Source organism: Anopheles darlingi, chromosome 3 (assembly GCF_943734745.1).
Source record: "Anopheles darlingi chromosome 3, idAnoDarlMG_H_01, whole genome shotgun sequence".
Classification (NCBI taxonomy): domain Eukaryota; kingdom Metazoa; phylum Arthropoda; class Insecta; order Diptera; family Culicidae; genus Anopheles; species Anopheles darlingi.
In genome coordinates this window covers 21,771,502-21,786,167 of record NC_064875.1, presented here as the reverse complement: position 1 = coordinate 21,786,167, position 14,666 = coordinate 21,771,502, and the positions used below count along the sequence as shown (strand labels likewise).

The window sequence follows — 14,666 nt, the reverse complement described above, 5'->3', positions numbered from 1 at the left end:
CGGTCTTATCTCACTTTTCTCTGTTGCTACAAATACGCTGCTGCTGCTGCTTTTCGAAGTAACTGCGGCCCGCGGTTTAGATTCTTGGTAGCACGTGCCTCACCCTTATCCGCGTAGAACACCTTTTCGACCTAATCCGATCCGACCGCAGCAGGCCGGAAAAGACGGACAACAAAATGGCGCGTTTGTTCTTGAGATCTGACGCGCGTGTGCAAACAGTCGACTATTTGTTTTTTCTTGTCCCAGCACCGAGAGCTGGCCAAAACTGCTTGCAGAGCAGAGCGCTTGATAAACGTGAGGAATAGACACATTGTTGCAGACTTGAACGGTTTGGGGTATGGCCATTTTGAAGGTTTGAAGCTATCTCAACCTTTAGCTGAATTGTGAGAATTGTTCGCTTCCCGGACGATCCGGACACGATCGTGACTTGGTAGCACTAACATCCATTTCCGTCTCCAACGTGATTGCAGAGTGTTACGTTGTGCGCCATAAAGAAAAAAAAACACATTTCCTATCATATCCGCTCGATCTGAACGTGTCTTGCGGTTTCGGATCCTGCAAAGAGGGAAACTTTGCCATCATCTCACAAACCTCATGCAGTGACCGGGAGCAGGTACAATTTGATCGAGCGCTGCCGCTCTGGAGTGTAAAATTTTAATTACTTCGAGCAATATGCCGGATGCTGGTACTCCCCGACCGGTACTCGGACGACGAACACGCGAGGAACTCGATCCTGTTGTAGAGGAAATGAGCAAAACACAGCCACCACCGGGGTGTCCACTGGTCCCCGTTCAGGACAGGAACGGATGGCCATTTCGTAGATCAGCATTTCTAATGCTAAGTTTTATGATAATTGTCATCAAGCGGCTGGCTGGAGTATTATCTTACAGCCGCTGTGGTGCCTTCCCGGTGCTGCTGCTGCTGCTGACTGTGTCTGACGGCAGGCAGGGAGCTACCGATAGGCGCTCGCGTGTGTGTGTTTGCGTGCTGGCGATTCATTCTATATACAGCCATAGCCGTAGGTCTGGCCACTCGTGGCGAAACAAACATTGATGAAAAGATCAAATGTCGTCGATGAGCTTTTATCATCAAACTCGCCTGCTCCGTACCGATACCGGTTGGATGGTTTTCGAACTGGGAACAGGGTGCACGATGCGCTGGTGCTGGAGCGGACCACAGCGGCGGTATGAAATTGAATCCCCAGATACCCCCAGATACCCTCAGATACCCAGGACCAAAGCCAACGAGCGGAGTGCCGAAATATGCCCGGCCCAGTGCGGTGATTAACTACCGGCCGTTGCTAATGATAAATGCCTCGTTTGGCTAATGAAGATGGTCCCGGTCGTGACACTCAAGGTACCAACGACTTTTGGTTTGGTGTTTTTGGTTTGTGGCCATCGTTTCAATCGAAATCGTTGTGATAATTATACAGGTTATTAACTGGTGTGAGATGTACATTTCGGTGAGGACATTCGGTCAGTATTCCGTCAACTTCCTCGTACTGCTTTGTTACTCGCTGTTGCAGCAGGTTTGATTGTTGTATGTTTCCGTTCTTTTGTTTTTATCAGTTTATATTTCAATTTACTTGTTTGGTTATATATTTTATGTCTGCACTTTTGTACTACTTCCTTTCATAAAACGATAGCGCCAAGGTGCTATTTACTTGTTTTTACTTATTTACTGTCGATAATTCTCCTACTCGAGACATGTATTCCCGTGAGCTAATTGAAAAACTAATAAATTAATAAAAAATACATTATTGAGTGAACATGCATTGCTTGCAACTTGCACTTCTTACCCGCTGTTATATCAGCTTTGATTGCTGCATGTTCCGTTCTGTGGTTTTTATCAGATTGCAATCATTGAAGTATGTGTTTATTCTTCATTTTTTCCCTTTATGTCTCCACTTTCATACCGTTTTCTTTTCCTTTCGCAAACAACTGACAAGCTTTCAATTTGTCTGTTCCATACTGGAAAGGTAGAAGAGAGTGAGCAAGAGAAGAAAAAACGATATACTTTCAAGGAAAAAAAGTTGATTAAAATCCCGCTTCGCTTGTAATCCGGCTATTGAGTGCGTAAGCCGATCCGTAGTGTAGGCTTAAGCGGTTGCAAATGAACTTTACGTAACCGACAACCGCAGACAACATTTTTTTCCAGCTCCGGCCCGGTGACCTAATAATTTGGTTGTGATTTTCAAAATAAAATATCTCCATCCCTTGCGTCCAGCATGTACATTCTCACGCTTTGCATTATAAGTGCGACAGCTAGTAACGGTAGTGCGGCATTAAATTGCTTTGTATAAAAGCTAGCAGAAACAAACAAAACTGAACAAACATTGTAACCAATGCTTTCCTTTGAGTCACTAACGAATGACTCAAGTAACAATCATCTTGCTACAAACGGTACAAATTTATGGTTCCATTTCGACGATAAATGCCACCACCACCATCGGCACATCGGTGACCACGATCACCACGACGAGATCGCGATGTCATTCAATGTGGCCACCCTTGGCGGGTAATTACTGGCCCCTCTCCTCCCCGCGATGCAACCGCTCCGTGTCCGGTTCTCCCAATCGAATTTCGTAGACCGCCTCGTTGGTACTCTGGTGGTTGAGTAATCCGTCCAACTGCATCACCAGCCCGCGGTCAATGATTGGTTTCCCGTTTTCCCATAATTATCTTGCCCCTCTCCGCTCCAGGGCCCACCTCGTCGGACACTCGAGTGTCTGTGTGTGTGTGTGTGTGTGTGTGTGTGTGTGTGTGTGTGTGTGATTTACTGAATAAAGACCAAACCTTGGCTTGTCTTGTTATCGGGGAGCGCGTATCGCGCACGCTGCACCAAAGTAAGATGTCAACTGCGATGCCGGCCATCTGTCACGGCTTATGTGGCCCCTCCGTACCGCACACCAAATGGCTTAATCTGAGAGCGAAGAATCGAGAGCCCCCTGGGCGCCGTCCAGCGCCGTCGTCGCAGCTCGCGGCCATTAGGTCTGGCCCGAAGTCGGTAATTAATTGCTTCTTCCTCGCGCACCTTAACACGCACCTTTGATAGCGGAAGTCTTGACGTCATCCGCAGGCGCAGGCCAGGCACCGTACGCTCGTCGGCGCGATGATGCGCTAGTCACGACTGCGCGTGACGACGGTTGCCTCGTGCTCGAGAATGGGTACATTATTGTCAGATGTGTGGCGAACAACGATCGATTAACATCTCTGTTTTCGAGCAGATGTGTGAAACGGTTACAGTAAGAACGGTGAAAGAAGTTCTGTAAAGCAGAAACTATCTAGCACATCGTCTGTGCTGGAAGTCTCTCTGTCAGAATAGTTCATTCTGAAATGGACTTTGGATAATATTTTTTTAAAACATTTCCAAATTGTATCTAAAAGAATACTAGATCCAGTTTTGCTTCCGATGGTGATAATGCTCATGTGTGTGCGTGTCTGTGCACCGCACCGATACCGATCGAAGCCGAATTGGGGTGCGCACTCTGGACAAGGATTTCCAGCATCGCTGACCAGCACGGAGAAGGACATCCACCGTACGCTGGTGCCTGGTGCCGGCTCAGACCGCGCGCTGTGCTGCATGTGCTCGAAGGCTACACAGACTCCACAGCTCCACTGGGTCTGGGTCTAGGTTAGGCGTAATGATCCCGCGAGACTGGTTTTCTGTTTGGCAGCAGTGTGCAAGGAAGTGTTGCCTTTTGTTGCTCGCGAGCTGTTAAAGACATGTTCAATTATCCCGCTGGCCAGACCCAATTCGTTCAATGAACGATGGGGCCCGGTTTTGGGTGGAGCGGTAATGTCAAGTACGTTTAAAAATAGATCATGTTTCACCAGTGTCTTTCGTGTTCCGTAGTACCGGATAGGTTTTATTTTATGATCAAAACGCTTAGTTCTTGAACCACTTTTAAGAACAAAATGTTAGTTGGATTCGAGCAACAGCAGCTTGAGCTTCTCGTGCCAGTCGACATTCCACTGAGTGCTGAGGCTTTCGTGCTCGTGGTGCATGTTTTGCTCGCGTTACACCTGTAATGTCCTTAGTGGAAACATTTAATGAACTCCCGATTTGTACGGGCATAATGATCGGCTCACCTGAGCGCTGAGCGCTGAGCGGCATGATTATGCGCGACCGCGGCGACGTCACATTCGACCGGACCGGCGCGTAAATCACCGGCAGCAGGCATGACGCCGCGCACCATTCTCGGCCAGTAATCGGCACCCTTTTTGGGAAGGTTTGGATGAGATATTTTTGTATCTTCGTGCAAAACGGCGGCACCGCAGCCTCGATCGGCGACTAATTATGTGACATCACTGCAACAGGGCCACAGGGCCACGACATACGACGCGCGCGCGCACTATTTTCTTTTCGATGAAATTGGAGTGCTTTTTGTTATGTCACTAAGCCCTTGACAGGGTGCGTGACCGTGAGGGAGAGGGGGGCGCGGATGCACGCGAAACGCAGCCCCGAAGCCCTGGAATTTGCTGGAACAAATAAAAGGTGATGTGAGCACACCATTTGGAGGCCGCTTTGCTTCGTAATAAACACACGCACGCTGGTACTCGCGGTTATGTTGGTTTTGAATTTAAAAGCAGCATAAGCACACGATGCTTATACCGAGAATGAAACGGACAGCGTTCAGTGACTAATTTCGTGAGGTTTTTATTTAAAAAACAAAAAAAAAAAGGTTCGTCACTTGCTGGCGCGTTGAAGTCGTTTGTTTTCATTCACTGCAAAATTGAATCGAAATTCCGACAAACAGTTTCTAACCTGCGCTATCACGTTCGGGCATGAATTGTGAACGCTTTTCCCCCTTCCGCACCTTCAAATCCACCTCACAGCTTCCTCGCGGTTTGCATAATTCCCGCCGTTGACTCGATAATTGACCTCGATGCGCGCGCTCGCACTCTCGCACCCAGGGAGAGAATAGAGATGTTTGTGTTTGGGTTGGGCACGGTGCAATCGGCGGTGTGGTGTGTGAATTTCTTATCGGCGCGCGCACACCCAACGCCTTGCATGACCTCAGCGGGGAGGCGCGAGGTGCGAATTACGCCAGGCGGAAACGTTGCGATAGCCCGCCGAAGGTTACGCCGCACTCCCTGCTACTTCTGTTTGACGTTCCTTTTGTGTTTCGCTGGAGCATGCGCGAGTCCTTCCGGGATTGTCGATCTCGAGTCAAGTTGTGGTCTGCTACTGGATTGTTCCTTCTTCAAACTCATGCTGTCATGCGCTATTAGAAGAACCACTTGGCGTGTCTCTCGTGTCTGATGGTGTGTTTGAAATGCTTCCACAAACTTAGCAGCACACTAGACTTTGGATAAGTAAAAAACAAAAAACCCCGAAGTGAAATACGATACCAGAAACCGACGAAGGACAAGGAGGAGATCGAAAACGGAATTGCGCGACGCGAGTTGAACCTGTTCTCCATGTGCCATGTGCTCGGCTTGTTGCGTGCAAATCGGCCAAGCCCCGCTTTGGAGTGCCTCTCTCTCTCTCTGCCTTCCCTGCGCTTCAAGGTATAGGGGCGTGCAAGGTCGATCCTCACAGTAGCGGTTGCGGAGAACAATTGCGCCCCGCGCCCCGTTATCGGTGGGTGTGGGTTGGCGTGGCGTTGCGTTAGATCCGATCCGATCCGACCGTGCCGTAACGTCGTGCCGCTTGCCTCGCCCCTGTGCCAGGGGGGATTACATTTGAATCGGTAACAAATGGTCCATTAACACGTCGAGCTACTGCTGCTGCTGGTGCTGCTGACTCAAGCATCTGGTCGCCCCCGGTGCGATGGAGACCAAAACGCACATTTACGAAATAGACTTAGCGGAGGCTTAGTGAGCTCGCAAAAGGCTCTCCGAGATCTTGTCCGAGCTCGAGATCAAAAAGGTGGTGCTTAGGACTGCGAAAGACATAATTTATTCATCCACATCAGAAGGTGCGCACATGGTTAGGACCTGGGGGTTCCAGTTGAAACTCGGCTAACACGCAACTCTAAGGAATTATAGAAAAATGGTTGTTCTGAACTTAATCTCGTTGTTAATGGGCCATCGGGTTGACCTTTTTAAGCAAAGGCACACAGTGTATCTCTCCTCTGCACCGTTGCTAGTGCGTTAAACCTTCCCCTCCAATTAGTACCCATTGTGAATCCGAACATTCCAGGACACGAAATGATCACGTTTGCTGCTCTTCTCGATTCCAGCTTCACCATCACATGTCCAGTGCGCAGCTGCAGGAGGTGTTTCACGTCGATCATCCCGACCTGGTGCCACACTACGAGGTGATCAAACTGCAGCACCACACCAACCAACCGGCCGTGAGCGGTCGGCGGAAACGTAGCATCGACACCACCGGACCGGTGTCGAACGGTGTCAACGGTGATGCGATCGCCGGTGACCAACAGCAGCAGCAGCAGCAGCAGCAGCAGCACCACGTCAAGAAGGACCTCAGTAAGGTGCGGTTCACCGAGAAGGTGAGCGAACTGCCGGCCAAGCGACCGGCCGGACAGTTCAAGGGTTCGCCGGGTGCATCGGTTCCATCGGTCGGCCGCCAGCGGCCCGCCCCCAGCATAGCCGAAATCGATGAGCACCGCGTGTCGTTCGAGGCGTTCGGCGAGAACGTCAATCTGACGCTCCGGAAGACGGAGGGACTGTTGCGCGGTGGTCCGGCCCATTCGCTGCGCATGTGGAACGTCCGATCGGATCCCAACTCGACGCAGGGTCTGGTGTACGAGGAGATCCACGATGAGGTAAGTCGAAAGTTATTAGAGAGAGAGAGAGATCAGCTTCCGGGAGCCGTGCCGTGCAGATGCAGAGATGGTCTAGACAAGTCGCAAGATGACGCGCACTGTAATTAAGTCGAATTTCGAAGTCCCAGCAATGGCAATGGACACAGTAGCAGCAGCACACTCGCGATCGCCTTGATTGATGGCTTGAGTACGATTTCATTGGCCAATGGCCGGGCTGGCCGGCATTAGAGGCCCTTCAAGGACCCTCCCTATAGGTAGCCTACAACCGAGTAGCCTGCGCTGAGATCGATTGCACCTTCCAGCACACACACACACACAGACACAATTCAATCTCGGTGGCTACTGCAGAAGCAGACAGGCCCCAGCGCTCCTACGCTCCCAGCTCCATCTCTTGCGATGGACGCGCATATGTACCAGGTGTAATTAGTTTGAAGGTCGTGGACCACTTGGCCACTTGTGAGGGGGCCGAGGGAGGTCCAAATGGACATGGCGGCGCTCGTTTTGCTCTAAATATCCCTCGCATGGTCTTCGGTTTTCACACGCTGTTGTATGCAAGATGCAAGAGGTACTGTGAGTGTCGGAATCCTAGCTACCGATTCAGCAGCCGTTCCGTTCCGTCCGACTCCTCTGGTCGGTCGACGTTTGATTTAATTTATAATTTAAATAATTCAACTCACCTCCGCAGCACCACCGCTCGGCTCTAGGACGAGGTGCTCTAATTTCTGAGGCCCTCCGAGAGTCCGAGAGAGCTGACTTGTGGAACAACATACAACACAAGCAGCTGACTGCAGCTGACTGTATACTGAACGCGTGATCGGTGATCGCAGTCACCGCAGTGGCAGACCGCTTAATCCGGTCTGCAACCGTTATTTGTTTTGGGCTTCTCCGGATGGCCTAAGTGGAATGTTTGGACGCGATCGCGATCGCGCGCAAAGTGTCCGAATGATGTGAGGGTGAGGTGTACAGATCGACAATGTGTATGTATGTCAAGAACTGAGCTGCAAAAGAACGGTACGGGATCTGATCGGGTAGGCCATCAGCGTGTTGTTACTGTTGCAGCTGCAGCCGCTACTGCTGCTGATATGCTGTTTACGTTGTTCTTAAGAACACCATCCGCCTTCCCATTACCTAGAACCTACATTAGAGGAGCGATCCGGCGTAGCGTGTGTGTGTCATTGAAGTTATAAGTACGATCGACGGAACCGGGCACCTCATTTGACTCCATGTTCCGTGTCAAACGTCCATTAGGCAGCATTAGGAGAATGTCAGCTCCTCCTCCTTCTCCTGCCTCCTGACATGAACTCGTAAATCGTTTAGCGAGTGCACACACACACACAGTTCGGTCATGTTGACACACATTGCGTTTGCAAGCAAGGAGGGATTAATTCCCATAACCGCTGTACTGTCATTGCGAATGGTGGTTTGCAGAGCACGTCACCGTGCTGGTGGTGACAGTCCTTCGACAGTCCGTGGCAGCCCGAGCACCGGCCCGTGGTGGTGATCCTAATCACGTGGCCGGAGGCCAAGGAGGGTGTTAACGCGACAAGCGATCGTTCGACCATCGTTGAAGGTCCCACCTCTCTCTCTCTCTCTCTTTCTGCCTTCAACTCGTTGTTCTCGTCCTTTTAATGTGTCTTTCGGGGTGACCGATTTGCCAGCTAATCGATTCCGAACTCCCTCAGTGATCGGACGGATGGAAATGATATTTAGATATTGCTTTGGTTCGCGTGTGCTCCCTATTGGCATGCAACGCCTTGGCCGTGATCCTTACCTGCGGCAAGGTTTTACTCGAACAAGGGACGAAATGTGCGCACCTGTCAGCATCGATCATCGAACGATCGGTGGTGGTAGTGGTGGTGTGCAGAGCAAAAGAGATTTATGTTTTGGTTTCATGCATGTGATGCAGACTGCTCTCCTCTTCTAAAAAAAGAAAAAAAAAACAGCCGAAGTGGCACGCGGAACACCCGATGCCATGACGCGCGCGTAGAGGAGAGCATAAATTACATGTTTTGATCTCGGCTGTCCTGTTGGTGTTGAAAAGGGATCCACCACCACCACCGATGGGGACCTTGGACCTTCGGTCACTATGTAAGAAAGAGAGAGGATCAAAAAAGGGCTCGCGGAAGGAGGAAAGGAGCCGAGCTCGGTGGATGGACACATTTCGGTCGGTCTCCACTTATGCTAATCGCGGGGGTCGTAGATCGTTTCGGGGGTTGATCGATTTTGTTTGGTTTGAAATGTGTGTGCGGGAATGAATCATTCGCCGTGGTCTCGCCTCGTAGCGATTGATGACATTCATAGTCCAGCGTGTGTGTGAGTGTGTGTGCGTGTGTGTGACACACTATTTGTGATTATAGGCGTATACTTATTTAATGGCCGGCCTGGCCTTCACAGCCAGCCTCCGGTTTATCGTGAAATCAATCTTTACCTCAAACGCTCTGATGCATGCGGAAACCAACGTCTATTTGTGAAGCCTGTGCGTGTGTGTGTGTCTAGCAGGTGTGTGTCTAGCAGTCCAAGCAGCAGATCTTGGCCGGGAGAAATATGAATGCAGATTCCGAAGCCTTCCGACGGCAGAAGGGGGAGGAAGATGAGTCAAAACGGTTCCTCCCCCTTCCGTGTTTTGGGTTTTTGCTGTCTTCGGATTGACCGAAGCCACTGCGCAGCATCAGCAGCATTTTGGGTACTAGGACACGATAAGATTTATTACCGCGAGGTAGCTTAATCGAATTCTTTCTACACTGTACCCCTCACCATCATCATCATGCATCCTTTTCGTTGCCTCGAGTATGCCCTCGAGTGGAGGTTTTGTGGTTGGACCGTAAAACTGAACTGATTATGCGACGACACCACAACAAAAAAACCGCCGAAGAACCCCGATCTTTATCGATCGCACCGCAAAAACGATCCAAAGCGGTCAAACGATAAGACCGAGAACTGCGCATGAACTGCGCGGACTGATCGTGACAAACAAAATAAATTAAAATCCGTCCTCATCCTGACAGGAGGGTGCGTTTCTGCGGCACTCACGGATTCGAAGTGTATCTGACAAATAAATTAAATTAATGCTGTGGGCCAAGTCCAACTCTCGGATAGCTTCCCTAATGAAGCCGTATCTTTAGAGCGGGTTTTTTTGCAAAGTTAACGGAATCTCTACTGACTGACTGACTGCTATCAAAGGCCGCAAGATGAAACGGCTAACAGCCTGCGCGCGTGTAATGAGTAAACACAAGGAACTACTACTACTTACCCGTTCGGTGGCTTACCTCCACTACCACAAACTGCGCAGCTGGGGTCTGGGAATCGCGAAACCGCGGCGTGGAAGTAGAGCGAAGCAAATCAATTGGTCGTTAGGTTGTGTAATCGGATTTACTCTTTTTCCCAACCAATTTCGCCTTTTGTCGAGCAGCCGCAGTCGTGGTGTGGACGGGCGCGCGCGCTCTATTCGGTTGTTTGTTGTGTAAAAGACGCACACACCTTTACAGGCTGGTGTATTTTGGTCACGCGAGCTCTGGGTGTGTGCGTGCGTTTTGGTTTGGTCGTAAACAATGGAATGGAGTAGTGGTGGTCTGGAGGAAGTAGTAGCAACAGTATGAGGATTAATGACAGGTGATCACTACTTGTCAGATTGACAGTTTCCTGATTGGCATCTGCGCACGCGCACTTCAAAGCCTTCCGAAGCGATTTTCAGGTTAGAGATGCGAGAGAGCGAAAGAAGATTTAACGGTAATTATCTTGATCCAAACAGTTATGCTTTGAATCGGGAGTAAACCACGATCACCAGGTGTTTTGCTGACAGCGTGAGGAATTTCATCGAAATGTCAAACTTCGTTGCAAACGAGGTAAAGACTGCGCTGCAAAGCTGAGCACATTCTTTAGCTGCAACATAGACATAACCACCAAATACCATCGGGTTGTTCACTAGTCACTCGATCGCATTGGCTTCTCACCGGCCACACACACACACTTCCGTTTGGAGTGGGGTGGCTCAGGCACTTTCCGCTGGCATTGCCATTACGCCACTGATCCGCTCTGCTCGCTGCTCGTTAATATGGCCGCATTATGTCTATCGTTCCGATGCGCCAACCAAAGGGCCAACTGCTTCGGTTTGGTTTCTGCTGCTGCTGCTGGTCACAGATATCTGGTTTGTTAGTTTTTTTGCCGGGTTGTTTGCCGGGCAAGCTAATGATCGTGCTCCCACCGTTTGCTACAAGATAATGGTCCGCGAAAGAGGGTTTTTTGTTTAACGCTCTTAATTGACGCGATCGAGACGGCCGGACCCAATTTTGTCCGGCATCATCTCACGGAAGCCATTTTTGTGCCACCAAGAGCTACATTGGTGGATAGTTTTTCCGAGCTCTTTGATGAGGACTCGATCGATTTATGTTGTGACGACCATTTTTCCGTTTTGCTATCCAAAGTGCCCTGCTTAGCGGCTGGCGGGAGTTATGCAATTTCGTTTGTCTGGTCAGCTGCGAGCCGGAAGATTGAAGATCGTGATCGTTCGACATGGACAGCTCACGATTGTCGGCGTGCTGTTTGGAGGAGGAAATCGAAAGCGAATACCTTTGCTGTGTGTGTGTGGCTTTGTTGTGGCTCTAGCCGAGAAGTATCGCTTGATGTATAGAATAGATCATAAGCAGATCAAGAATGATCTCTGATAATATGTGGCAAACGAGCTAGTCCGATCCTTGAGGGTGACAATACATCATAGCATATAGATTCTGGACGTCAGATTAGCGATCCGAAGGCTCATTTCATAAAATGACACGACAAAAAGGTTCCGCTGATCATAAGCCTCTCCAACACAAACACTGCTTAACACTAGCAGCAGCAGCAGCAGCAGTAGCAGCACCACATTCACGCCTCCGAACACACAATTGAAGGTGTCGCTCCGAGCAGACTCAGTCAAGAATTCAAGGTTTCGCTAACAAACTGCCTTAGAATCGCCAGTCCTGTCACCAGCTGTCACCTTCCACTATGGCGTTCATATGTTCCGATGACGCCATAATCCGACTCACCGATCATCGGTCCATTACGTGAAGTTTTCACTTTCCGGCCAGTCAGCCAGCCAGCCAGTCAGTTAGCCAGCTGACCAGAGCCGATCAGGGGTGGTGATCGAAGCGAAGGGGAAGAAAGAAAGGAGAAGCAAAACATAGGGCCACGACATAATTATGTCACTTTACGCTACGCTTACCCGGTTATTGTCCGGAAGAGAAGAGGAGATGCCTCCTCCTATTACTTGTATGCGCCGCCGCATCGTCGTCATCGGATACTCCGGTGTCCGGTACGCACACCGATGTTAAAGGGGGGCATATAGGGTGCCAGTAAGTCAGTAAGTGCGGCCGGAAGTGAACGATCATGCGAGTAGAGCGCGCTGGCTCACTGGCTGCCTCACTGGCTGCCTCACTGACTGTCGCGCATGACGGGAATGACGGAAGTGAACGAAAGCGTCAACTAACCAGTTCGACGGCGTCGTTGTCGTCGTTTCGTAATGTCCGATCGATCGGTCGATCGATGACCAAACCGTAATGATCTCGGCCCTCGCTTCAGCTCATCTTCGTGCGTCGTGCACGTCGGAACCGGGAAAGGGTATGGTTCCGATCCATAAAGCCGAGAGCCCGTGCGGTCGTCGTCGTTGTCGATCGTTCCAATTGGTTTTCGGGCGGAAGCTACCACCAATCCGATCCACCGATGCTCTTGAATTCCGGTTTGCTTGCAGGGAATGTGTGTGTGTGTCTGTCGATTTGTGGTTTCCATTCCGGAACCAGAGCCACCAACCAACCAACCAACCAACCAACCACATAATCAGTGGCATCAATCTTCATCACCAGAGTGAGAGGAGAGGAAGGAAGGAGTCCACTGTGCGTGCACCGGAACTACCGAGACTAATGCCAAGGCCCATGAGCCACTCGCGTTGGAGCAAGGATGAAGGAAGAAACGAATTCAGATCTAAGGATGCTGTCACCATCGACACGCCGGGTGTTGCTGCTGCTGCTGCTGCTGCGGTCGGTCTTGTGGTGTTCATCTGTCACCTCCGGACATCTTGGAGTGCATGATCGATCGAGCCAGCAGCGTGCGGCTGATTATTGAATCAAATTATGAGTTCAGCCATGGCCTCCCGATCCTATGGCGATCGTTTTGTTGACAATGGTGACATCATTTCTGTGTGGTTGCGTCTTGTCATCGTGAAGTAGGTAGTAGCGAGAGAGAGAGAGGCCGCCACAGAAGACATCCATCCATCTTTAGAGGTTGCAAGTCCGGGGATTTACGGGCGCGAACTCTCCAAGGCTTGAGCTTGGTCCAAGGTTCGGTTCCGTCCAATGTGTCACACGTACATACACACACGCGCTGATCGTGTCCATTTCCGCTCCATTGGGCATCTCGGAAACGGCCAAAACGAGCATCATCTCTCAACGGTCAGCACAAACAATAGAGAAACTCAAGCAATCGAATCGAGACATCCAACAGTGTTGAGCCTTTGCGTCGAAATCAATGGAGTCTCTCGCCACTAATCGCTCCAAATTCGCTCAAGCAAAACGCATAAACGATGAGCTCCTTCTCCTGTTGCTACGGCGGGGAGTATGAGTAGTAAATTCATGCGGACAGTTATGACGACTGTTAAGCGACATGTAACGACTGGTCTCTCGAAGAGCGGCCACTGGGCCTGACTGGAGGTCCATTGTGTTGCACGAAGTGAAGGTTGCGCAAGGGCGCTGCGCTTTTCACTTAGTTATGCTTCCATGCTCTTGCTTGCCATCGGTTGGGGGCCTCGGGCCTTTATGCTCGATTGAGCTATAAAGTGTTGTTCCGTTTCGTTTGCGGCTCCCTTTCTGTGCTCTGTGGTCCGGTTGCCGGTTGCATCGGAAGTAGCGATAGAGAGTAGGGGAACGATGCGGAGATGCGTAACGTTCGACAAACAACAGACCACTGGCACTGGTGCTGTTAACAGCCGTTCATCTCTTCTGCCACGGATGCCCTGCGAGTATAAATGCATAAACAACAACCGCGCGTCGCGTCCATCGCGTAAGGTCCGGTCCTGTGACACCTTGAGCGGTACTGTTTATGTATCTACATCGCGTCTCATCGCCAGTTGACCAGCTTGCCGGCCGGGTGTGCAATTGCAAGAGATCAGCTCAAGGCCAACCGGGGAAGGTCTCAAGCGTGTAAGAGGGGGCCGCTATTTGTGTCTGTGACACAGCATCCAGCATCCATAAATAAATGCACTATTGTCACCCCGCACCCCTCTCCACCTGTCTCGTATCTGTACGTCCTTGCGTTGCGTGTGCAGCGTGCGATCGCCGCCGATCGTATGCAGCGAATAGCTGAAGTTGAACCATTTGAACAGAACAGCCCGCGTCAATGCTAATTGTGGAAGCATTTGACTTAGAACTGCCTCTGCGAAGGGGAACGAGGGATTGCCGGTGGGTGGAGAAGGCCACTATCAGTTGCCTCCCCCGGTTCTCCATTACCTCCTAGGCCTTGGCTGACCTTAACACTCGCGATCGTGGTCCCCCTGTGTTAGGATACGCCCGTTGGAACAGGTTTCATGCGCCTAGAATCGAATAGAATTAGTCATAAATCAGCCAGGCATCGGCCAGGCAGGCTGCCGCTGCCATGGTGCCACTCCCGTACTCCAACACTCGAAGCGCACCAACTGGACAGGTGCTGCAGGAGATATCTCATTTACAAGTTGGTCAGCTGCCAACAACAATCGGTGGCCTAGAACAACCTTGCCATTGCGGGGATAGAAGGTAGAGCGTTCTAAGTGCAGTTCGTTTTGTAGTTCTGCGCACATACCATCACTACCGCTGGCACCGCTGGCTGTCTGTCTCTTGAGGAATGCTACCACGTGTGGGCAGTGGTTTGTAATGGTCCGGAATGGCGCCAGCTAAAGCGTTATCCTCTTACTCGAGTGATTGATCTGTGATCT

General features: G+C 50.6%; 1 protein-coding gene across 7 annotated transcripts in view; it reads left to right on the top strand.

Moving 5' to 3' along the window:
* The window catches only part of LOC125955905 (venom metalloproteinase 3), a 93,916-nt gene that overhangs the window by 25,209 nt on the left and 54,041 nt on the right, over window positions 1-14,666 (top strand). For all 7 annotated transcript variants that reach the window (XR_007469122.1, XM_049687228.1, XM_049687230.1 and 4 more), the window contains one exon: window positions 6,188-6,733. Coding sequence is in view for 6 of the 7 variants with exons in the window: in XM_049687228.1 (XP_049543185.1) it covers window positions 6,188-6,733 (546 nt within the window). In the remaining variant the exon portion in view is untranslated. The remainder of the gene's footprint in view (window positions 1-6,187; window positions 6,734-14,666) is intronic.